This window comes from Leopardus geoffroyi, chromosome D2 (assembly GCF_018350155.1).
Source record: "Leopardus geoffroyi isolate Oge1 chromosome D2, O.geoffroyi_Oge1_pat1.0, whole genome shotgun sequence".
In the NCBI taxonomy this organism is placed as follows: Eukaryota; Metazoa; Chordata; class Mammalia; order Carnivora; family Felidae; genus Leopardus; species Leopardus geoffroyi.
Window position 1 is genome coordinate 29,951,918 of NC_059334.1, and position 25,093 is coordinate 29,977,010.

A 25,093-nucleotide genomic window follows, 5' to 3' on the forward strand; every position below is an offset into this window, starting at 1 on the left:
GACTTCCAAGACTTTTTGTGCCTTTATTGAGATGGGAGGATATTCCAACATTTAAGGAATGACAGGCAGTACGTACTTCAGCCAAAGAAACAAACCCAAGAAGGGAATTCAGAAGACAGAATGGCAGTAGCAAAAGAAAACTTTAAAGAAACTATAATGAATATCATCAGAGATAAAATGCAGATTGCTAATTTTAAAAGGAAAAAAATAAGGCCTGCTGAATATTAAAAATATGGTAGCAGGGATAAAAATTCTCAGAGAAGTCTGCACCAGAATCTAACCAAGCCTTTTAGGTTTAATTTCCAGTTTACAGGCAATAAGAGGACAGAGGAACAAGTTTGCTACTATGAAACAGCAGATAAAATCCAGAATGTAAGAAACTGGAGGACAGCCCTCCCAGACCCAATCAACAGGTCAATAGCAAGGACAAGAAAAATTAAGTCACATATAAATAAATCCATTTTCATATGTATACAAAAACAATAATCTAGATATTTTATAAAGATAGACAAGAATGATAAAACTATAAAGAAAAACAACAGTGATTAACACAAAATAGAGAATTACTACTGTAAAGAGGAGAATGTAATCTCCCTATAAACTAAGTCACAGAGTATGCCATCATTTTTAAGTTGTATGAATACAGTTATATACATGGTATGTGTCATAATGAAAAAAATTTTACAAAGTTTAAATAATGACAGTTGGGCAGACACCCATACCCATCCAAAAAAATGTGAGAGCAAAATAAAAGGCATCTATGCAGATGCACAAATTCTTAAAACATTGACCTTCATTCAACATTTTCCAGGAAGCTATCAAAGAATGCATTGTCCCAAACAAGGGAGTAAACCAAGAAAGAAGTTAAGGGGTTCAGGTAACAGGAGCTCTAACATTCAAGAAGGGTAAAGGGAATTCTGAGAATGGAAGAAAAGGAAAATGTCAAGACAGGGCTAACCAGACCAGACTGGAGCAGGAGAGCAAAGAACTCCAGGAGGGAGGACTCCAAGGAAAAAAAAATTAAATAATTACCTGATTCATTTTACCATGTGGAAAACTTTTATCAAGCATATTATAGAGGTGTTTAAAGGTATGAGCAAACTCTGATGTTCAAATACAACAAAACTTTTAAGGCAATTATTAACTCCAGAGGAAAAAAGTAGTTCAAGAAAGAAAATATAGTCACAATATATACCACACGGCCCAACAAAGAATATTTCAATAGCCATAATAAAGTATATCCAGTAAATGAATTCTACAGAAACTTTTACTTAATTACATTGGGAGGACGATGAAGAGCAAACAGACCAAGGTGAGAGTGAGCAAATAATCCTCATCTACCATGTTAACCAGGCAATAGACAGGTCTAAAATAGGGGCGCCTGAGTGTCTCAGTTGGTTAAGCACCTGACTCTTGGTTTCTGCTCAGGTCATGATCTCATGGTTCGTTTTCAAGCTCCGCTTTGGGCTCTGTGCTGACAGCGTGGAGCCTGCTGGGGATATTCTGTCTGTCTGTCTCTCTCTCAAAGAAATAAATAATAATATATATCTAAAATAGGTCTTAAATAAATGAGTGAATTATACTGCATATTATTTAGAAATAGGGGGATAAGTGCCAGAAGAAATAACCAAAAGAATTCAGAGTAGCTCCCTTCAGGTGGCAGGAGCTAGGGTGGATAAGGCATAAGGGGATGAAGAACAAGAGACTGCTACTATTTTTTTTTTTAAGTCCTCCTAGCACTAATTTACCTTTTAAATTATTTACATGTAACATTTTCATGTTTTTTGATAAAAAACAAAATGGAGGCACATGGCTGGCTCAGTCAGAGGAACGTGCAACTCGTGACCTTGTGGTTGTGACTTCAGGCCCCACACTGGGTGTAGGGATTACTTAATTTTTTTTAAGTGTATTATTTTGTTTTGAGACAGAGAAAGAGAAAGCATGTGCAGGGGAGGGACAGAGGGAGAGAGAGGATCCCAAGCAGGCTCCACGTTGTCAGCACAGAGCCCAACATGGGGTTCAAACTCACAAACCATGACATCATGACCTGAGCTGAAATCACAAGTCAAACACTTAATCAAGTGAGCCACCCAAGGGCTCCCGAAATAAATAACTTTTTAAAAACGGTTGGGGCGCCTGGGTGGCGCAGTCGGTTAAGCGTCCGACTTCAGCCAGGTCACGATCTCGCGGTCCGTGAGTTCGAGCCCCGCGTCGGGCTCTGGGCTGATGGCTCAGAGCCTGGAGCCTGTTTCCGATTCTGTGTCTCCCTCTCTCTCTGCCCCTCCCCCGTTCATGCTCTGTCTCTCTCTGTCCCAAAAAAATAAATAAACGTTGAAAAAAAAAAAAAAATTTTTTTAAAACGGGAAGCTATGAGGCTTCTGGGTGGCTCAGTTGGTTAAGCATCCAACTTCGGCTCAGGTCACGATCTCGCGGTTTGTGGGTTCAAGCCCTGTGTCGGGCTCTGTGCTGACAGCTCAGAGCCTGGGGCCTGCTTCAGATTCTGTGTCTCCCCCTCTCTCTGCCCCTCCCCTGCTCAGGCTCATCTCTCTCTGTCTCTGTCTCTCAATAGTAAATAAACATTAAAAAAAAAAAAATTAAAAAAATGGGAAGCTATGTGGTAGGAGGCAATCTCACTGAAGTACTCACAGAGAGACCATTTTTCTCCTGTGTTGTAGAAGGGATTCCTGTATCCAGACACATTCAGAATCATATACTGATAGACTGTACTAATCACTTTTCACACATATTAACCTCAATATTCAAAGCAACGCCGTGCAAAATCATAAGGCCATTTCACTAGCCATTTCAGAAGAGAAAACAGACTCCATAAACGTATGACTTGTTGAAGGTCAAAACCTGATAAGTAACAGACCAGGATAGGAACTCGGGCTCAAAGTCAACGACTGTTTCACTTTGTCATGCCGTGCTTTGTAGGAGAGTAGATAAAATTATTTCCAAGGTCATTTCCAACATGATTATTAATTCTAGAGGAATAATAGGGAGGAGCTGGATCCCCATCGTCCCAGCTCCCTGTTTAGTGCTTCTGCCTCTATACATCGTGGGACTCGATTACAATACCTTAGATTCATACAGGACTTTTTTTACCTTCTGTTGGAGACTGTCACATATATCTATACTTCCCTACTTGAGGAAGACACTTCCTACTCACCTGCAGTGCTTTGTTGGCTTCTTTTATATCTTCTATTTTAAGTTTTGATCTAAAAAGATTATAAAATAGATCCATATTTCAGTAAATACATTAAATATAGAACATCCAGCAATTCATTATTAAGGTATTGGATTTTCATAGAATACAAAGTTGTACATACATGATTCTAATCATCTTTGACTAGAATTATATTTTGTTTTCCTGTGTTTTCTCAATTTCCTAAAGCAAAAACGTCCTTTTTAAATTTAAAAGTTGCTTTAACAGAAGAATATTGGCATTTTCATGTGGTTATGACAATATTAATAAAAGCTATCATTTATTGTAGGCTTATGTGCGCCAGACACCTTGCTATAAACTTCACATGCATATACTCATTTAATCTTAAAAAAAAAAACCAAAACCCTATTTTAAAGATCAGTTAAAAACAACAACAACAATAAAGATCAATAAGGTGAAGCCTAATGAGGTTTCACCCCCGTAAGAGGTCACAGAGGTAGTAACTGCGCAAGGCAGGATTCAAACCCTGGTCTCCATAACGCTGGAGCCCACATGCTAACCATTACGCACACTGTTTCTCTACCAGGTGCAAAAGAATAAGAATAGAAATATTAAGGAAAATAGAGTTGTGATACTTTTCACCTTTTGAAAACACATGTTAATGAACATGCAGATTACAAACAGCAGTAATTATCTGTGATCCCACCACCAAGAGACAATAATCTACATGTTGAGGAGATGAGTATGTACGTATTTTAAATGGAACCATCAGTTATATAATTTTCCATAAACAGCTCTTTTCAGGTAATAATATCTCCTGAAAGGCTGAGAGCTGACTGTTATTAAGTATCTGCCACATCATTATCTTAAGTGGTTACATCGTAAACAATGAAAAATATAAAGTAGTTTATATAATTATCTACTGTTGAACTTTCAACTTGTTTCAAATTCTTTGCCACAAAAATTGTTCATTAAACTTGGAATGACCAAAATATTTTATTATTTTTCTCAGGATAACTTATAAATGAAATTACTGAATCAAAAGGTCCATGAACTAACATCTCTGCTCCTGAGGTAGAACATTAGGAACTTGCTTCATACTACAAATGCTTTGTTCAAGACATAAAAACAAAAATGTTAGTTTTTTACCCAGTTCACACTTTTACAATGGGAATAATCAATGTAAAATTACACAGCTTAAAAGTACAAACACAATACTAAAATTTTCTTGGCTGAATTCACATCTACAAAATGTGCCTGAACAAAATTAATGCTGATGGGAATCATGGCCAAAACAGCAACTGTGCTACACAGAAAAACTGAATATGGAATGAAAGTAGCTTAATGGCATTCACTGCATAAATTGTTATGAATGCCTTCATTCACAGCTATGGACTATATATAGAGAGAGACACCGTAAAGATTGTCCCCCTCTGATACGAACTGCCAAAGTATCCCAAAGAAAGGAGTATCAGTTACAGTTCCAATAAAACCAATGTACAAGAACATGTCCTCTTTGTCCTGGACAGGGAGGAAACAGATGTCTATATTATACATTTTAATTAGCTTTCATTTAGGAACAAGAATTTAAAGTGTGTGAAATATATTTGACCATGGCATGAAGACAGCACACAGAAGGGCCAAAATCAGATAGGAGACTAACAAATGTGACACAATCGATTATGACACGATTATGATACTAGAGGAAAACATCCATAAATTCCACAAGCCTCTGATAATCTCAAAACCTCTGCTTGTGAGGAAAGAAAACAAATTTTTAAGTTTGTTTACGTGGAAAGAATATCATTTACAGAATACTACATTTGGAAGAGTCCTGGAAATTTTCTTTTCTTAAACTAAAAATTCTTGTTGTTGGAATGTAGGCCTTGGTGAGGTTAAAGGGAAAGTTAGCTATCACCCTTCATATATTTAAAAAAAATTTTTTTTAATGTTTATTTATTTTTGAGAGAGACAGAGACAGAATGCGAGTGGGTTGGGGCAGAGAGAGAGGTAGGCACAGAATCTGAAGCAGGCTCCAGGCTCCGAGCTGTCAGCACAGGGCCTGATGCGTGGCTTGAACTCACAAGCTGTGAGATCATGACCTGAGCTGAAGTCAGACGCTCAACCAAGCCACTCAGGTGACCCTTCATTTATTTTAAACTCAGTCATTATAACACAGATATATTAGTTTACATTCTCTTCCTTGTATACTCCACCCTGACATTTCATGCTCCACATTTTCTTCAAATATGAAGTTTATCTTCATTTTGTTCAACCCTCAAATTAGTCTCTCTACAACTATAATTCACTCAGGACATTTAAAACCTTTCAAAATCTATCAAAAATTATTTTAAAGAATCCTTCAATAAGAAGCCAATAGGAGTAAATATTTCATTAGTGAAAGTATTTTTCTAGTTAAAATTAATCATTTACATTTAAAATCATAGGTTCAGAAAGTGAGCACTAGAGAGTAATTTTCCCATCCAACCTCATCTGACAAGAAAATGATACTCCAGTTGTGATAAGCAAAGGCGCTCTGCTAGCTGCTTTCACATATTTATTCTCAGTTAATTAGAAAAAGAACCCTTTGGGGAACTTACAGCTCTCCCATTTACAAATGTAGAAGTGGGCTTAAAGGGGTTAAATAACCCTAAGTCACAAAGCTGATAAATGGTAGACGAATACTAATGAATACTAATTTTTAAGTTTAATCATAATTTGAAAATGATTGAATGTTAAGTTTAAAAACTATTCTTTCCAGGGGCACCTGGGTGGCTCAGTCAGTTAAGCATCCAACTCTTGGTTTTGGCTTAGGTCATGATCTCATGGGTTCATGAGTTCGAACCCCATGTCAGGCTCTACGATGGCAGCATGGATCCTGCTTGGGAGAAATTCTCTCTCTCTCTCTCTCTCTCTCTGCCCCTCCCCCACTCATGTTGTCTCTCAAATAAACTTAAAATAAATAAAAACTATTCTTCCTGAAATATAACTTTTACCTTTTAACGAAATTAAATTTGGTTCCTATTATTCCAAATGACCTTTCTCCTCCCACTCCCCATTTTAAATAATATCCAAATGGTCTATATATAGCCTAAAGGCTTCTGGTGAAATAGAAGCAAAGATTATAAAGTACTGATCCAACCTCAGTCCCTCCCTTATCAACAAATTTTGTCACAAATATTCATCACCCTGTGGATCAGGGAAGAATCGGTTTTTACTTAATTTCAATCTGATAGCTTCTAATCACAGGAGTAGGAGGATGAAGAGAAGGAACAGGCATTTCACAGATAAACTGGTACAGGGAAACTCACAGGGGCCACTGCACCTCATCCAGCCCCGATAAATTATTCTCGCCACTCAGAGGACAACAGTTGAGAAAGATAAAATAAGTTCTGACTCAAAACGGGCCCTACCCATGTCTTATGAACTATGGTCCCAGAAACAGTAGAGGAAAACTAATAAATCTGCGCCACAAAAATCTGAAGATTAATGAGAAAAAAATGTATCATAAATGAAGGACAAAAGACAAACTGGTAAAAAAAAAAAAAAAAAGATGTACACCGTGTACAACTTTTAAAATCCCATAAGAAAAAAATGAGCAAGTCAACCAAAAAATATGCAAAAGATATGAAAAGGCAATAAACTATAAATACAAATGCAATACAAATGCATACAGATACTCAGGGGCACCCGGCTGGTTTAGTCGGTGGAGCATATGACTCTTGATCTCAGGGTCATGGGTTCAAGCCCCATATTGGCAATAGAGATTACTTAAAAAATAAATAAATATAGATGCTCAACCTTGCTTATGGTTAAAGAAACACAAATTAAAACAAGAATTTCAACTGTCAAAGTGGCAAAAACAGGCATTCTCTCCTACTACTGGATGGAGGATGTTTTGTTATGACCAGAATTTTTTAAAGCACATTATTTCTGGGGCAGCAATCACCTCTAGGAAATTACTCTTCAGATATCCTCATTAAAGTATATCGGGGTGCCTGGGTGGCTCTGTCGGTTGAACGTCTGACTTTGGCTCAGGTCATGATCTCACAGTTTGTGACTTCAAGCCCCGCTTCAGACTCTGTGTCTCCCTCTCTCTCTGCCCCTAACCCACTCGCATTCTGTCTCTGTCTCTCTCAAAAATAAATAAACATTAAAAAAAATTTTTTAAGTATATCAAGATATCAACATGTACATACAAGAATGTTCACAGCAGTATCATTTATAAAAGAAAAAAATTAGAAACAGTTTCAATTATAGCACATCCATCCTATGTAATATCAGTATGTACTGATACAGAAAAACCTCTAATATATTCCTAAAAAGACAAAAAAAAAAAAAAAAAAGAAACCCACAAACTTCAGAAGAACATGCATACAGTAGTTTACACAGGGGTTAGACATGCAGTCCGTACATGCAAAAACACCTAGTCAAAATAACTCTTGAAAATTCCTTAAATAGCGCATAAAGTTCAGTATAGATTGTTGAGTATATCCAACTTTGAGCAGTAATTTTCATGCAAAATAAAATTTGAGAAACAATGAACCAGTCTAAAGGAAAAAGGGGGGAAAAAAGTGAATTCAGGGGCGCCTGGCTGGCTCAGTCAGTAGAGCACACAACTGTTGATCTCAGGGTTATAGGTTCAAACCCCACATTGGGTGTAGAGATTACTTAAAAATAAAATCTTCAAAAGAAAAAAAGTGGGGCGCCTGGGTGGCGCAGTCGGTTGAGCGTCTGACTTCAGCCAGGTCACGATCTCGCGGTCCGTGAGTTCGAGCCCCGCGTCAGGCTCTGGGCTGATGGCTCAGAGCCTGGAGCCTGTTTCCGATTCTGTGTCTCCCTCTCTCTCTGCCCCTCCCCCGTTCATGCTCTGTCTCTCTCTGTCCCAAAAATAAATAAACGTTGAAAAAAAAAAATTTAAAAAAAAAAAAAAAAGAAAGAAAAAAAGTGATGAATTCAGCTATCTGAACATTCAAATGATCATGAGTTTACAACTCCACAGTCGTTAGCACTGCATGGGAGATGGGTGAAAAGTTATTCCCATTTTACTATTCTAATCTGTTTTGGGTTTTTTTTGGTTTTTGGGGTTTTTTTTGAGAGAGAGAGAGAGAGAGAGAGAGAGAGTGTGTGCACACAGGTGAGCAAGGGGCAGAAAGAGAGAGGGAGAGAGGGAGGGGGGAGAGAGAGAGAGAGGAGAGCAGGGCTCACACAAAGCGGGACTTGTGCTTACAAACCATGAGATCATGACCTGAGCTGAAGTCCAATGCTTAACCACCCAGGCACCCCTATTCTAATCTGTTTTAATATTAAGCCTTTATGATCTTAATAAAAGTATTTTTTGTTGTGGGGATTGTACATTGCTGAGTACTTGGCACTTGGAATAGTGCCTGGCACATAATACAAGCTTAATATTTGTCAAATGAATATATGGGAAATAAAGTAATAAACACTTAGCATAGGGTCCGAGTCAAAGTGCTCACTAGGTAGATGCCAGATTAGAATTGAAATCTTGCTTATCAGAGTCACAATGCAAATTGTTCTTTGAATTGATAGAAACAAAAATAGCTTTATCTTTGTTTTTTTTTTTTTTAAGCCAACTCTACCCTCCAACGTGGGTTCAAACCCATGACCCTGAGATCAAGAGTCTCGTGCTCTAACAACTGAACCAGCCAGGTGCCCCAACAGATTTATCTTTTTGAAAACTGGTATTTCCTTTAGTGGTTTTAGTGAACTACTCTTTCCTGTGGCAACCGGAAACTGGTTTCAAGACTTCTTAAAGAAATCTCATTTTTAGCAATGAAGTCTCCATTCTAGTTATGATTTCTATTGAGTTTAATTTTTACAAATGATATATAGGTACATATATGTAACTAACCACATCCACATAAAGGCCGAGATGCTCAGGTACAGTTTTGTTCTAAGGTGTACTAACTTCCTAACCATATAAAACATCAAAGGGATTTACATAGGTGACAAGATTACGGGCACTGTAGCTTTCTTACTCTTACTCTTCGGTGTTAAAAAAGGTGACACTTTTTTTTTTTTTTACATGGCAGTGATACATTTAATACTAAATTAAACCTTCTAGAGCTTATCTCAGATACTTGGCAGTATGTTCTATCAGGGCACAAAGATGAAGCTGCTAACCCAAAACACAGACTACACGGAACAAGGAGGAAGGTGTGAGAAAGAACAACATTTCTCCTTCTTGTCTTTCTAGGAACCCAGTAACACTTCACTGCAACAGAACCAACCTTGCTGTATGAAGTTAAGCCCCAACTCTAGCATAAAACACTCTCCACTCCTCACAATGTTAGCTCCTTCTCAAAACAGTCTGAAGAAGATCTCTCCAGATAGTTTGGAAATTTGGTTTCTGTTTTTCTGGGAAAAATATATTAAATGGACTTCTGAATTCTCTAATTTGAAGAAATTAGTCTTAACTTTTATCTACAGGAAATGTTTAGAGCTAAATTTACTAAACTGAACACAACTTTTAACAAAATCCCTCCAATCCACAGTCTTGCATGTTTATCCTTAAGGTTTTTGTTTGGTTTTGATTTTCCTTAATAGTTCATATCTTTCTTTTCTACATTTAAACTTTTCTTGCTGTTTGGTTTGGCACACTCATTCATACCTTTATACAAGTCAATGATTACAGAGATGAAGAAAAAAAGGAGAAATTACTCGCTAAGTTTGCTGCCAAGTTCTTGAAGAGCTTGCTCCTGTTCGTGATGTACTTTTTTCAACTGCTGATTTTCATCCTGGATGTTAAGGAACTCCTTCAAAACAATAAAAAGACAGAAAATGCAATTTAAAGGAAATAAACAAGAAACTCCAAATTGTATACATACCAATAATTAGGAACACATATCCTTTAGTTTTTTATAAAAAATAGAATTCTATGTCCAAGTTCTTTCATCGCTGCTCCATCAGATATCACCTATTTCACATTCATTTAATCTCCTTACTGGTTTTGTGTTTTTTAAGTAAACTCTCCAACCAACGTGGGGCTCGAACTCACAACTCCAAGATCAAGAGTTGCATATATTACCAACCGAGTCAGCCAAGAGCCACTTCTTATTGGTATTTATAAAGATGACTAGTATATTCTGTCTCTTTGGTATAAATATAAATTATGATTTCTCCTTTTAAGTAACTTAGTTTTCAAAGATATAATTTTTAAAAGTTTTACCACCATTTACTTTTTTAAGACTAATGATTTGCTGGGTCTCATTTCTAAGATGAGATAAGGCATCTTTCTCCTTTTGAAGATCTTCCTGCAAAGTCTGCCTCCATTCCTTCTCAATCTTCAAATCAGTTTCCAGTTGCACCCTTGAATGACAAATACACAGAAGCTTAGTGCTATTTACCACACGAGAGTTGTTTGTACTCTTTAGTAACAGCATCTTTTTGGTTGATTGTTTTCACTTTTGTGCATTTCTTCAGGTATTTTCTTTCATAAATATTTTTTGGTAAATAAGTTCAGCAGCACAGGGTTTTTTGATCCCAAGGTATCAACTTATTTGCCAACCACAAAAACTCCTTGCTAAATAATAATTTATGTCATTTTTCAATTCTGTAAACATAAATACTGTAAGAACACAGAAAATGCCTGGAAGGGCATATCACACGATTAAAACTAGTTACATCTGGGGAATGGAATCAAGGAGAAAAATGTGAGGTTTTAATTATTTACATTTCTGTGCCATGGGAAAATTTTACAACAAACTATATTTCTGATATAAGAAGTACAGCCACCACTAAAGCAATTTAACATCAGTCACAGAAAAATCAACCCTCATACAAAGTGTTACTTTACAGACTACTGCTGAAAGCTGACCAATTACAAGACAAATCTAAGACCAACGAGACACTGGGGGGAAATCCATACTGCCTGGAAATGCCAATTCACATCTGAAACACCACCTCATCATTCTAATAGGTACTAGCTGGCAAAACAAAAGTAGTCAAACTCCTACATTTTAGGATACCGAAAAGAAATCATTTTGAAAATTATTGCTCATAAGTAGGTATTACAGATGAGGCATATGCTGATAATGCTACAGTTTCTAATACTTTAAATTTTAATTCCAACGTATCATAATATTGACACTATCACAATATTACATCATTTTAATATTCTTGTGTTAATATTTTGATTACTTTTGTTTCTTCATAAAGTTAGCATTTCCATCTACAGCCACATTATTTCTCAGTGAAGTAAATTTCAGATTTTATAATTCAGGATGAAGAGAAGAGATACCTCTAAATGGAATTTACAAATTGTTTATAAATACTATTTCACTATACATTCGAAAAGAATACAGGGATGCCTGGATGGCTCAGTCAGTTAAGCGTCCGACTCTTGATTTCAGCTCAGGTCATGATCTCACGGTTCATGAGTTCAAGCCCTGCATCAGGCTCCGCACTGGCAATGTGTAGTCTGCTTGGGATTCTCTCTCTCTCTCTCTCTCTCTTTCTCTCTCTCTGCTCTCCCCACTCTCACTCTCTCAAAAATAGATAAATCAATTAAAAGGGAAAAAAAAGAATACAGAAACAGGTTTATGTTACTAAAAGTGAAGTAACTAAACTACAGAGTGGCCTCATCATCCAGAATCAGAAAAAGACTGAGAGAAAAAGCAAGGGAAAAAAATTTTAAGTTATTATAAATATATTGTCAAAACACATGTTGACCACCAAAGTTGGAAACCATAAAGGAAGAAAAAAGGAAAAATACAACTACATGAATATTTTAAATATCTAAATGAAAAAAACCACTATGAACAAAGTTTAAAAACAGTAAACTTAGAAAACATTTCACTGTCTGTGAAATACCCAGAGTAAATACATAAAGAGTTTTTTTTTTTTTAATGTTTTTTAAGGTTTATTTACTTCTTTTTTTTTTTTTAATTTTTTTTTTCTTTTTCCACGTTTTTATTTATTTTTGGGACAGAGAGAGACAAAGCATGAACGGGGGAGGGGCAGAGAGAGAGGGAGACACAGAATCGGAAACAGGCTCCAGGCTCTGAGCCATCAGCCCAGAGCCCGACGCGGGGCTCGAACTCACGGACCGCGAGATCGTGACCTGGCTGAAGTCGGACGCTTAACCGACTGCGCCACCCAGGCGCCCCAAGGTTTATTTACTTCTGAGAGAGGGAGACAGACAGACAGACAGAGACAGAGTGTGAGCAGGTGATGGGCAGAGAGAAGGAGACACAGAATCCAAAGCAGTCTTTCAGCACAAAGCCTGACATGAGGCTCGAACTCACAAACCACGAGATCATGACCTGAGCCGAAGTCAGACACTTAACTGACTGAGCCACCCAGGCGCCCCAATACATTAAGGGCTCTTACAAATAAATATTAATAAGCTGAACACCCCAAGGGAAAAAAGTAGATGATAGGAGCTGGTAACTAACAAAATAAAGATATATAAAAGGATCTCACCAATACTCAAAGATGTAAATTCAAAGAATTAAGCACAATTTTTCAGGCTAAAGGATTCCTTCAGGTTAACTGATATGACGGTATAGGCCTATGTTAATTGATATGATACAATGTCCATGACATAGTAAATGCAATAAACAAAATACTAAGGAGCATGTAGCATGATCCTCTGTCTAAAAAACATAAAAAACATCTATGCATACCAGAAAAAAGGATACTCACCAAATGTTAAAAAAGTTTGCTCTAATTTTTATTTTCTTCACATTTTTCTACATTTTCTTACATTTAACCAACAGCATGTAATATTTTCATAGTCAGAAATCAATAAAGTTACTTCTCCAAAATGGGAATTTGTTTTTCTTGGACATAGTCCCAGCTGCCCATTTCTACAGAAACCATTTCAATTTTTTAAGCCATCAGGGAGAATCAAATTGTTCACATGTTCATACTCTACCAAATTGTTCACATGTTCATACTGTACCAAAATGTCACATGTTCACATGTTCATACTCTACCAAAATGTCACCAACTGAGAGACAAACTTACTTTCATGGCTTCAGCAGAAACAAACATCTTCTCTCTACAGTTGTACCCAAGACTTATTGAATAGGTTAGCCCTATAGGGAAGGGCCAGGTCCCTACAGTGTTAATTGGATCATCCTTTGGTCAAGGAATAGCTGCATCAATGCAGATAAGTATCAGATTTGTCTAAGTGATTCAGTAACACAGAGTACCAGGGTTTTAAAACTGTATTCTAGTGACTGGCAAAAGTGTTCCAGTCTGGCTTTTCATGTTTTTCATTTGGTAGGGCACAGGCTTAAACAACAAAACATTTCACATCATTAAAAAACCTGATGACTTAGGGGCTCCTGGGTGGCTAAGTCAGTTGAGTATCTGACTTCAGTTCAGGTCATGATCTCACAGTCCATGGGTTTGAGCTGGCGTTGGGCTCTGTGGTGACAGCTCAGAGCTTGGAGCCTGCTTCGGATTCTGTGTCTCTCTGCCCCTCCCCTGCTTGAGCTTTGAGCTCTGTCTCTCTCTCTCTCTCTCAAAAGTAAATAAACATTAAAAAAAAAAAAAAAAGAAAGAAAGAAAGAAATCTGATGAATTAAATGCTTCTTGTGATTTTTGTTGCCAAGGGAGCCTTGAAAATGCTAGCTATCCTTTTATGGAAGTATTAAAATTAAGAGAAAATGTTTGTTTACTGAGTGTTTTTGTTTTGGGGGATGGGTTTTAGTTTCATAATGTACAAATGATGCAAGTTTTCAACTAAGGTGATACTCCTTGGCCTAAAGCCTTATTCTACAGAAGAAGAAAAATGTTATTTTTGTAGTAGGTTAAAAGGAACTTTAAAAAAATGATTACAAAAAAAACGCCCCAAGAAAAGCCTCCTCTCTCTTGCTAAAGAACCGGGAAGAGGTAGCCTAGCATGATAGAAACCTTTGTGACAATACATACCCTGTTTCTAAAGTATTAGAGACTGTATTTACTCTGTGACAATACCACCCTGGAGCAGGTGGAAGGTGGAGAAAACCATAGGCCCCCAACCACTGTCATCAAAAGCTAAGTGGGGAGCCTGGACTTTCACTACCACTCAGCAGTAATGAGATGTCTACCACCCTTATATTAGTGGAGACTATATGGGGAACCTGGACTTTTATCCCTACATCAGTAACAAGGCATTTCTCACAGGGTAAGTGAAAGCCAAGTGAAAAACCTAAATTTCAACCCCTGCCCAGTGTAATGAGATACCTCCAACTCTCTCTCTCTCTCCCTCCAGGATGTTATCAGCAGAGACCAAGAGGAAAGCCTGGACATCCACTCCTACTTGATGGTAACAAGACACAACTCCTCTCCTCCACTGTGTCAGTGGAGAGTAAGTGGAAAGCATAGATTTCAATCCTTGCCCCATAGTTAGGCACCCTTCCCTATCCCATCCAGAATGGTCCTAGGCTTCTGCTATACTCACTTGGTATAAAGAGTCAGTGTCTATATTTCTCCCTGCTGGTGTGGTTTCAGTGGAGAACTGCTCAAATGTAAAATTAAATTAGATGCAGTCTCATAATTCTCAAGACATCCAGAATGCAATTGAAAAAAATTTGTCATAACAAGACCCAAGAAAAATCCCAACTTGGATGAGAAAAAACAGATGCCACCATGTCAGATAATTCTAGACAAGAATTTCAAAGCAGTCATCATAAAAATGATCCTATGACCAATTAAAAACATACCTGAAACAAAACAGGAAGCTTTAGCAAAAAAAGAAAGGAGGAAGAAAATACACTCAAATGAAAATCTTAGAACTGAAAACTACAATAACCACCCTAAATGGCTCGGTAGAATGAAGATGATGATAAAAGAATGGATTTCAAAACACTACCGTAGAGGGGTGCCCAGCCAGCTCAGTCAGTAGAACAAGCAATTCTTGATCTCAGGGTCATGAGTTCAAGCCCCATGTTGAGCATGGAGCCTACTTAAAAATGAGAAACAAAACACACAACACTACAATAGAAATTACCCAATTTGAACAAGAAAGAAAAAATAGACTGGAAACTTACAGGACTATAAAAAAAAAAAAATTCAACCATTCAATGTTATCAGAATTCCAGAGAAGAGAAAGCAGATGGACTGGAAAATGTATGTAGGAAAAAAGATGCCTAAAAATTTCCAAATTTGTCAAAGATAAACCTAAAGATTCAAGAAGCTGACCAATCGCTTCTTGTCCTTTTAGCTAAGATAAAGTGTAGTATCAAGAAGATGACCATGGGGCGCCTGGGTGGTCAATCAGTTGAGTGTCAGACTTTGGCTCAGGTCCTGATCTCGCAGTTCACGGGTTCAAGCCTCACCTTGGGCTCTGTGCTTACAGCTCAGAGCCTGCAGCCTGCTTTGGATTCTGTGTCTCCCCCTCTCTCTGCCCCTCCCCTGCTCATTCTCTGCCTCTGTCTCAAACACACACACACACACACACACACACACACACACACACACACACACAGAAGATGACCAAAGCCCAAAAAGGATAAATCCAAAAGAAAATAATCTTGGGTAAAGGAACAAGGATTCAAATGACAGTGTTTTCCATCAGAAACTATGAAGACCAAAGAAAATATTCAACCCTTTTTAAGTGCTGAAAGAAAAGAACTGTCAATTTGGAATTCTAAGGATATTCTGAAAATATCCTTCAGAAATGAAGCTGACGGACTTCAAGCTGTATTATAAAGCTGTAATCATCAAGACAGTATGGTATGGGCACAAAAACAGACACTCAGATAAATGGAACAGAATAGAGAACCAAAATGGCTCCAAAAATGGACCCACAAACGTATGGCCAACTAATCTTTGACAAAGCAGGAAAGAATCCAATGGAATAAAGACAGTCTCTTCAGCAAATGGTGCTGGGAAAACTGGACAGCGACATGCAGAAAAATGAACCTGGACCACTTTCTTACACCATACACAAAAATAAACTCAAAATGGATGAAAGACCTCAATGTAAGACAGAAAGCCATAAAAATTCTCCAGGAGAAAGCAGGCAAAAACCTCTTTGACCTTGGCTGCAGCAACTTCTTACTCAACACATCTCCAGAGGCAGGGAAACAAAAGCAAAAATGAACTATTGGGACCTCATCAAAATAAAAAGCTTCTGCACAGCAAAGGAAACAAACAGTAAAACTAAAAGGCAACTGACAGAATGGGAGAAGATATTTACAAATGACATATCAGACAAAGAGTTAGTATCCAAAATCTATAAAGAACTTCTCAAACTCAACACCCAAAAAGCAAATAATCCAGTGAAGAAATGAGCGAAAGAAATGAATACACACTTCTCCAAAGAAGACATCCAGATGACCGACACATAAAACAGTGCTCAACATCACTCATCCTCAGGGAAATACAAATGAAAACCACAATGAGATACCATCTCATACCTGTCACAATGGCTAACATTAACAACTCAAGCAACAACAGATGTTGGTGAGGATGCAGAGAAAGAGGATCTCTTTTGCACTGCTGGTGGGAATGCAAACTAGTGCAGCCACTCTGGAAGACAGTATGGAGGTTCCTCAAAAAATTAAAAATAGAACTACCCTATGACCCAGCAATTGTACTACTAGGTATTTATCCAAGGGATACACGTGTCCTGTTTGGAAGGGACATATGCACCCCAATGTTTGTAGCAGCACTATCAACAATAGCCAAAGTATAGAAAGAGCCCAAATGCCCATCCATGGATGAATGGATAAAGAAGGTGTGGTATATATACACACAATGGAGTATTACTCGGCAATCAAAAAGAATGAAATCTTGCCAAACACAGCTACATGGATGGAACTAGAGGGTATTATGCTAAGTGAAATTAGTCGGAGAAAGACAAACATCTTATGACTTCACTCATATTATGACTTTAAGATACAAAATAGATGAAACATAAGGGAAGCGAGGCAAAAATAATATAAAAACAGGGAGGGGGACAAAAACATAAGAGAGTCCTAAATATGGAGAACAAACAGAGAGTTACTAGAGGAGTCATGGGAGGGGGGATGGGCTAAGTGGGTAAGGGGCATTAAAGAATCTACCCCTGAAATCATTGTTGCACTATATGCTAACTTGAATGTAAATTTAAAAAAGAAATTAAAAAAAAAAAAAAAGAAATGAAGGTGAAATCAAGACTGCAGATGGGAGGAAACAAAACAACTAAGAGAATTTGCTGCCAATAGACCTACCCTAAAAAGAATGGCAAAAGAAGTTCTCCAGACACAAAGAAGAAAACTTAAAATATCAAGAGTGAAGAAGAAATAACAAAGAGTTTTCTGAATTATGTTTCAGGGTTGAAGCACAAACTATAATATTGTCTGATGTAGGGGCACCTGGCTAGCTCCGCTGTAGAGCATGCAACTCTTGATCTCAGAGTTGTGACTTCAAACCCCACGCTGGGCTTAGAGTTTACTTAAAAAAATTAATAAAAACTTTCTAATACTGTCTGATGTGGTTCTCAATATTATGCAGGGAAAATATTTAAGCAACTTATGTTATGAAGGGGAGTGGATAGGGGCACCTAGGTGGCTCAGTCAGTTGAGCATCCAATTTTGTCTCAGGTCATGATCTCACGGTTCATGGGTTTGAGCCCCGCATTCGGCTCTGTGCTGACAGCTCAGAGCCTGGGGCCTCTCTCAGATTCTGTGTCTCCCTCTCTCACTGCTCTCTCTCTCTCTCAAAAAAAAAAATTTATAAAGGGGAGTGAATAAAAAGATCCAAGTGGAGGTAAGACTTCCACACTTCATTCAAAGTAGTAAAACACCAGTAGACTGTGAAAAGCTGCAAACATACAAGAAAGTAGAGCAATCACTAGAATATCTATACAAAGGAATACACTTAAAAACACTAGAGATAAATAGGAATTCTAAGTTATATGCAACCCATGAGAAGGCAGGAAAAATGAAATAAAGGAATGAGAAAAAAAACAATAAAATAGCAGACTTAAGCTCTCATATCAACAATTACACTAAATGTAAATGGACTAAATACATCGTTAAAACAGATTGTTAGGGGGCACCTGGGTGGCTCAGTCGGCTAAGCACCCAACTCTTGACTTTGGCTCAGGTCATGATCTCACAGTTTATGGGATCAAGCCCTGTGTCTGGCTCTGCACTGATACTGTGGACCCTGCTTGGGATTATCTCTCTGCCCCTCTCTACTTGTACATGTGCATGCTCTCTCTCTCTCAAAAATAAACTTAAAAAAACAAAAAGATTATCAGAACAGATAAAAAACGTGAACTATGAGAAACTTACTTCAAATATACTGATAATAAATATTAGACCAAAAGTTTAAAGACTGAAAAATGCAAACATTAATTTTTTGTTTACTACATGACATTAATCAAAAGAAAGCAGCTGTGGCTCTATTAATATCCTGTAAAGAAAATTATCAGAGACAAGGAGGCATATCACAAAATGATAAAAAGATTAATTCGCCAAAAAGACACAGCAATCCTAAATGTGTTGGCACCAAACAGAATCAGAATACAAGAAGCAAAACTGATAGAACTAAAAGTAGAAATACACAAATCTACAATTATAGATGGGATATTCAAGAAATGCCCTCTCGATAACTGACAGAACTAGTAGAAAATGAGCAAGACTAGAGGAAGAACTTATCACTTCAATCACTGAATCTTGCAGCTTAGCAAGTTACACATCATAAATGGCATGTGGTCTTAATGATCTATTAAATATGATACATAACTATTTCCTATTGTTGTTAATTTTTCCCCACATACTTACTGGGGAATAAATACTGATGTTTATAAAGTAAAAACTAAAATTTAACCCCTGTTAATCTGCCATCACTCCCCTGAGTGAATCTGAATTCTTTGAACCTGAATCTGAATTCTTTGAACTTTTTTTTTTTTAATTTTTTTTTTTTTTTTAACATTTATTTTTGAGACAGAGAGAGACAGAGCATGAACAGGGGAGGGGCAGAGAGAAAGGGAGACACAGAATCTGAAACAGACTCCAGGCTCTGAGCTGTCAGCACAGAGCCCAACGCGGGGCTCGAACTCACGGACCGTGAGATCGTGACCTGAGCCGAAGTCGGCCGCTTAACCGACTGAGCCACCCAGGCGCCCCTGAACTCTTTTCTATGTATATGTAAATATACACATGTACATGGTTTTAATTTTATAAAAAATGGGATATTTCACATACTATCTGCAACTTGTTTTTTTCTTCAGTCCAATGACATATACTTACATCCTTCCTAGTTGGTGATATACAGATCTATCATATGAAATACTAATAAAAATATTCTCATAAAACATCATGTTCTATGATAATATAAGTTCCTTTGAGTTATAAAGGCCTATTACACTCAGTATCTGGAAACATAGGTTTTATCATAATTATGTTTTCTAACTTTTTTTTCCCAAGGAGAACTCCACAATCTAGCTGTAATCATTAACTAAACGAAAATATAGGTATCCTATCTTTATGTGCAAAAAAGGGGCAGTGGAAATTATGTTAATACAAGTATTTGTTTCCAAGAGTGAAATACTCACAGCTGTTTCTCCTTTTGGGAGATTTGTTTCTGCAGACTGTCGGATTTACTCTGACACTCTTGTAGATATTTCTTGTCTTCATCTTCAGCTTCCATTTGCGCCTTCTCTGCTTGCTGCAATCTGGTGTAATTCAAATCAACTTTGGGTAAAACTGAGGCTAGAACTAGGGTGTAAAAGGGTGAAGAAGACAAATAAAAGAAAAATGGGGAAATAGAAACATTTCTAAATGAAAACAAAGTTTGGGGGGAAACTCACAAACTCAAACGTGAAAGAGCCACACAATGTCTAGAAATTGTTTTGTGATTTTTTTTTCAATATAACATATAATATGCCCAGAATACTATCTTCAAATTTGTTTTATTTCTTGTTCATAATTAACAATGCAAAGCAATACAGCCTTTACCACTTATGTAGAGCATTATGAATCAACTTTGAAAGTATAATAGGTGCATTACTGCCTTTTTACAAAACCATGTAAAGCACAGTATTTATGTCTACACTAGGTGAAGAAGCCACATTTGTTATTTACTATGCTAGGATGTGTATGCCAGGAATCAAGTGTGCTACAAGGCCAAGAGCAAAGACCTGCAATTACTTCAAATAACAGCCAAGTCCTCCCTGTAGGATCTTTATGCATTTACTAAATTATGCCAAAAGCTCTGTGTGTGTATGCACATGTGCGTGTTAAGATTCAAAGGAATATGGTATTAGTTGGCAACATTCTCTAGAGATCATTTTTGTTCATCACTGACATTTAAAAATTAGCTAAAAATGTGACTTTCATTTGCTGTTTTTATTTTAAGTCATTGCTTCTCACTGTGCTTAGCTCCACTCCCTGCCTCCCATCTAGGATTTCTTAGATTTAACTTTGATATTTTTATAAGAAAACATTTCCCGCATATTCAAGAGACATTAACTCCTTGTAGGGGATCACAGGTAAAATTTCTATTCGACTAGCCAAAAAATTGCCTCTTTTCTTCCTAAACCATACCAATGGGGCAACCCTGACACATTTTAGAAGTATAAATGCCACTTCTAAGCAAATGAGAGTAACATTCAAGTTATCTCTAAATCTAAATTTAAAACATTAAGGTGAGGGGATAGGGCACATTTCTCTAAGATTACAGAAACCGAAATAAAATTCAGAGTGAGGTAGGGCTTGAAGTTGTGCTATCATCGAAGAGGGCTAAGGGAACTGGAAAACTGAGCTGCTAAAGCACAAGAGAATGGCCAATCTGGGTTGTAAACTATTTTAAAACATATTTAAAAATCAGTAAAGAAGCCATTAGGCCAAGAGGGAAAAAATTTGTGCCAACACATTGTGAAACCAAAGGTTAACTTATTTTGAAACAATGTTTATATTTTCCATCAAAAAGTAGCTAAAAAGATAAAACTGCACTTGAAAATCCTGACCTCCAAAAGGTCAATACTCAAATCAGCCTTTGTGCACAAGGTTTGAGGAATGTGTTTTTGGAAATCCAAGTGCACCCACTCTGCTTTATGGCAGTGTATTACCATAGCAGCTGATCAAGAAGTGTATAGGGTTCCTAATACCCTTTTCAAATACTTAATAGCATAAATTATTTTCTATTTAATATATTATAAAATTGTTGATTCTCTTTTAGTCTGTTTAAATACAAGTGGTTTTCAGAAAGATATATCTTTGACCAGCTTGTACTGGTCTTGAGTGTCACTGCTGGCATATTTCACCAATGACATTGCAATTGTCCTAGTTTGAGTTAACAAATCATTGTCACTTCATAATGGAATGGACAGAAATCAAAGACAGAAAAAGGTAATAAAGATGTCCAAAATGTAAAAATGGGGATAAAGAAAACAAAAAAGAAAAAAGAAGAAAGAGGATGTCAATAAAAGAATATTCATGTCAATAAAGCATTAATAGTTATGTTTTTCATAAGTAGATTCAAAGAAAGCAATGATAAGACATATGTTGACACCAACATGACAGATCAATGGAAATACATTACATTTTCCAACAATAAAAGTGAAAAATGCCAATATAAAACAATTCAATTTAAATAAAATTATTTCTTGGTTTCAGTTGAGGGTCCTAGCTCAAAGAAACACACTAAACTGCAAACTCAAGGCCTAATTTCAGATAGAGATGGTGAATGACAAAAGATATGACAATCAATATGCATGGAAATCAATCAGGGATAATTCCACCATAGATTTTGTTCGTTTTTCACTTTTTTTAAGTTTTTGCTTGTGTATTTGTTTTATGTAATAAATTGAACCACATGAAATTGTCAATATCAGACCTTTTTATGAAAATCCACAAAATGGTAAATTCAAATGAATCAGCCTAATATAAAGCAACTTGATTCCATGCAACAACCAAAACAAAAAAGGCAAAATCCTAGTGGGGGGGTGAGGGGGAAGGTCCTAAACTAAATTTTCCTAATGGTTTTTGTGGCAGGTGTCAGAGTTGAATAAAGAAAAGGGAGAAAAAAAGGAAAAAAGAAACTAAGACTGGAGGTTCTGTACCTTTGTTCCAGCTGCCTCATAGCTACAGTAATTTTATTGGTTTTTTCTTCTAGTCGGGCAATTATTTCATTTTTTTCTTTCAAGCCATCTTCAGAACTCTATTTAGAAAAAAGAAAAACTATAGTGGCTTTGATTTTCAACCTGAATACTTTTAAGTTTTGTATACCATTTCACTATGGAATTTTTACTGTGAAATGAACAGTTATTCTGTAGATCAAAATACTCCTATGATATAAAGTAAAGCAGTAGACTACTAGTCTGCAATTAAAATGTAATAAACACACACACACACACACACACACACACACACACACACACTTTGCCTTCAGTGGTTTTTTTTGGAAAACAACAAAATAAACTCTTGTAAACTATGTAAAATATTTTCAATGTAAAGTATTTCAAATTAAATATAAAGAGCTTTTGGCACCAAACTACTTAAACAGTGATGTCCCTTTATGAGAGAATTTGTAACAATTATTGTAGGAAAGCATTTCAATTCAAATTAAATCTTTCTTGGGGCCCTTGGCTGGCTCAGTCAGTAGACCATGTGACTCTGATCTTGGGGTTGTAGGTATGAGCCCCATATCAGGTGTACAGATTACCTAAAAAAATAAAATCTTTTAAAAAAATCTAAATCTTTCTCAGGACTATACTGTATAAAGAATTCACAAAAATGTCCTGCATATTTAGGGTGAATTTTCCCAAAAGATTTAATCTTCATACTTAACCTTTCAGCATTTAAAAGGAAATCAGGTAGGTGATTTTTTTGTTGATACCTTACTTAAGAAATAGTCTGCTCTATTTCTTAAGCTTCCATTTAGAAAAAAAGTCACTGGTTTTGATTACCAATATGGCACAGTTAAAATGACTCATCCCTTTAAAAACCAGATGCTTCATACAAATAGTCATTTTCAATTTCCATTCAACTCAAGAAATTCCAAGAATTTAAGAATGATCCTTACCTGCAACTTTTGATACATCTCTATGTTAATTGATTTAACTTCCTCTAGTTGTTGCCGAAGGCCTATCAGAGTATCTTGTTTCTCATGGATATCTTTCTCCAACAACTTCATGGCAAGTTCAATCTCATGTTTCATACTAACTTGTACTGCTAGCTCATTCTCCACATCCTGCAATTTCAATATATATTCAATTCACACACCACTTCAGGATGTCAAAAATCAGATACACAACAGTTTATAAGAACACAAAAGATTTTCTATTCAATATGCACAGTACTCTTCTGAAGTATAAGCCCCACTAAAGGGAATCAACCAGGTCCTATAACAACATAAAATTCCAAATATTTTCAACTGCATATTTTGCTAAAATGAAAGTATTTTCTAGATTCTGTTAATTATCATTATTCTACTAATTCAAGAATTAAGTATTTTTATGCCTCATTAATTCGGTATTAATTTTCCTTAATCAAAGAAAAAAAGCAGTCACACAAGTGAAGGCCAAAGATAACTCAAAAATCCCACCTCATAGTTTTAATTTCTTCTCTTCAAGAATTTTATATCAGAATGAAAAGAAGTTTCCTAATATAAATAAATAGCATAACAGATATATAGCAAAAGGGATAGAAAGGCTGGCAATACTCTTTTCTTGACCTGGGTGGTGATTACATAGGTATTAATGTTATTACGCATTAAGGTGTACATTTGTATTTTTCTATAGATATTAGAACAATTTAAAAGGTTAAAAAATAAGTTAATTTTTTAAAAGTAACCTCTATGCCAAACATGGGGCTTGAACTCATGACCCCAAGATCAAGAGTCGCACATTCTACCGAATGAGCCAGCCAGGTGCTCCCAAAATAAGTTAATTTTAAACACGATTTTACTGGGGCGCCTGGGTGGCTCAGTCCATTAAGCTTGACTCTTGATTTCAGCTCGCGTCATGATCCCACGGTTCATAGGTTTGAACCCTGCCTGGGGCTCTGTGGGGACAGTGTGGAACCTGCTAGAGATTCTGTCTCCTTCTCTCTCTTTCCCCTCCCCACTGGTGCTCTCTCTCAAATAAATATATAAATATATAAATAAATAAAAACTTTCGGCGCCTGGGTGGCTTAGTTAAGCGTCTGACTTGGGCTCAGGTCACGATCTCACAGTTTGTGGGTTCAAGCCCCACGTCAGGCTTTGCTCTCTCACCAAGAAGCCTGCTTCAGATTCTCTGTCTCCCTCTCTCTTTGCCTCTCCCCGACTCATGCTCTCTCAAAAATAAACATTAAACAAAAAAACTTTTTAATAAATAAATAAAAACTTTAATATGGTTTTACTCATTTCACTCAATCCACTCATTTCACAGTTTAAAAACACTTTAAAGAGGCACCTGGGTGGCTCTGTCAGTTAAGTGTCTGACTCTTGGTTTTGGCTAAGGTCACGATCTCACAGTTCATGAGTTCAAGCCATACATCAGGTTCTGCACTATCAGCACAGAGCCTGCTTAGGATTCTCTCTCTCTCCCACTCTCTCTGCCCTCCCCTGCTCACTCTATCTCTCAAAATAAATAAACTTTAAAAAAATTTTAAAAACACTTTAAAAAACAATTGATAAAGTAGGAACTTAAAAGAACTTGAGGGAGTTGCAAGCTGGTGAGATTTCTATCCCACACCAAGAAGATAAGGTTAAAGAAGAGATTTTAAATGGTACTTGCTTAAGGGCAAATTATTATGATTATTATTATTTTTGCTAATAATACCTACCTGTCTTAACTGAGATTCATCTCGAAGCTGCCTTCTGGCCTCGTTGTACATTTCATCAAGCCCCTGCCGAGAATGCTTATATGTTTGAAGCTCAGTTTCCACATCTACTTTGGTAACCTAGAAATAAAACATAAGTTTTTACTATTTAATCACTACTATTAATACAGCACAGAAATAAATATCCAGTCTATGCACAAGTCCTCCAAAG

General features: G+C 36.7%; 1 protein-coding gene across 7 annotated transcripts in view; it reads right to left on the reverse strand.

Annotated features, from left to right (window-relative positions):
* RUFY2 (RUN and FYVE domain containing 2) overlaps positions 1 to 25,093 on the reverse strand; it is a 50,692-nt gene that overhangs the window by 5,311 nt on the left and 20,288 nt on the right. For 5 of the 7 annotated variants that reach the window (XM_045437598.1, XM_045437599.1, XM_045437597.1 and 2 more), the window contains exons 10-16: positions 24,886 to 25,002; positions 23,141 to 23,308; positions 22,179 to 22,276; positions 19,671 to 19,790; positions 10,369 to 10,498; positions 9,851 to 9,945; positions 3,170 to 3,218 (exon numbers count right to left, since the gene is read on the reverse strand). In XM_045437598.1, the coding sequence (XP_045293554.1) occupies positions 3,170 to 3,218; positions 9,851 to 9,945; positions 10,369 to 10,498; positions 19,671 to 19,790; positions 22,179 to 22,276; positions 23,141 to 23,308; positions 24,886 to 25,002 (777 nt within the window). Of the gene's footprint in view, positions 1 to 3,169; positions 3,219 to 9,850; positions 9,946 to 10,368; positions 10,499 to 19,670; positions 19,834 to 20,008; positions 21,427 to 22,178; positions 22,277 to 23,140; positions 23,309 to 24,885; positions 25,003 to 25,093 lie in introns of those variants that run through there. The other 2 variants (XM_045437602.1, XM_045437601.1) reach the window with 2 other exon arrangements.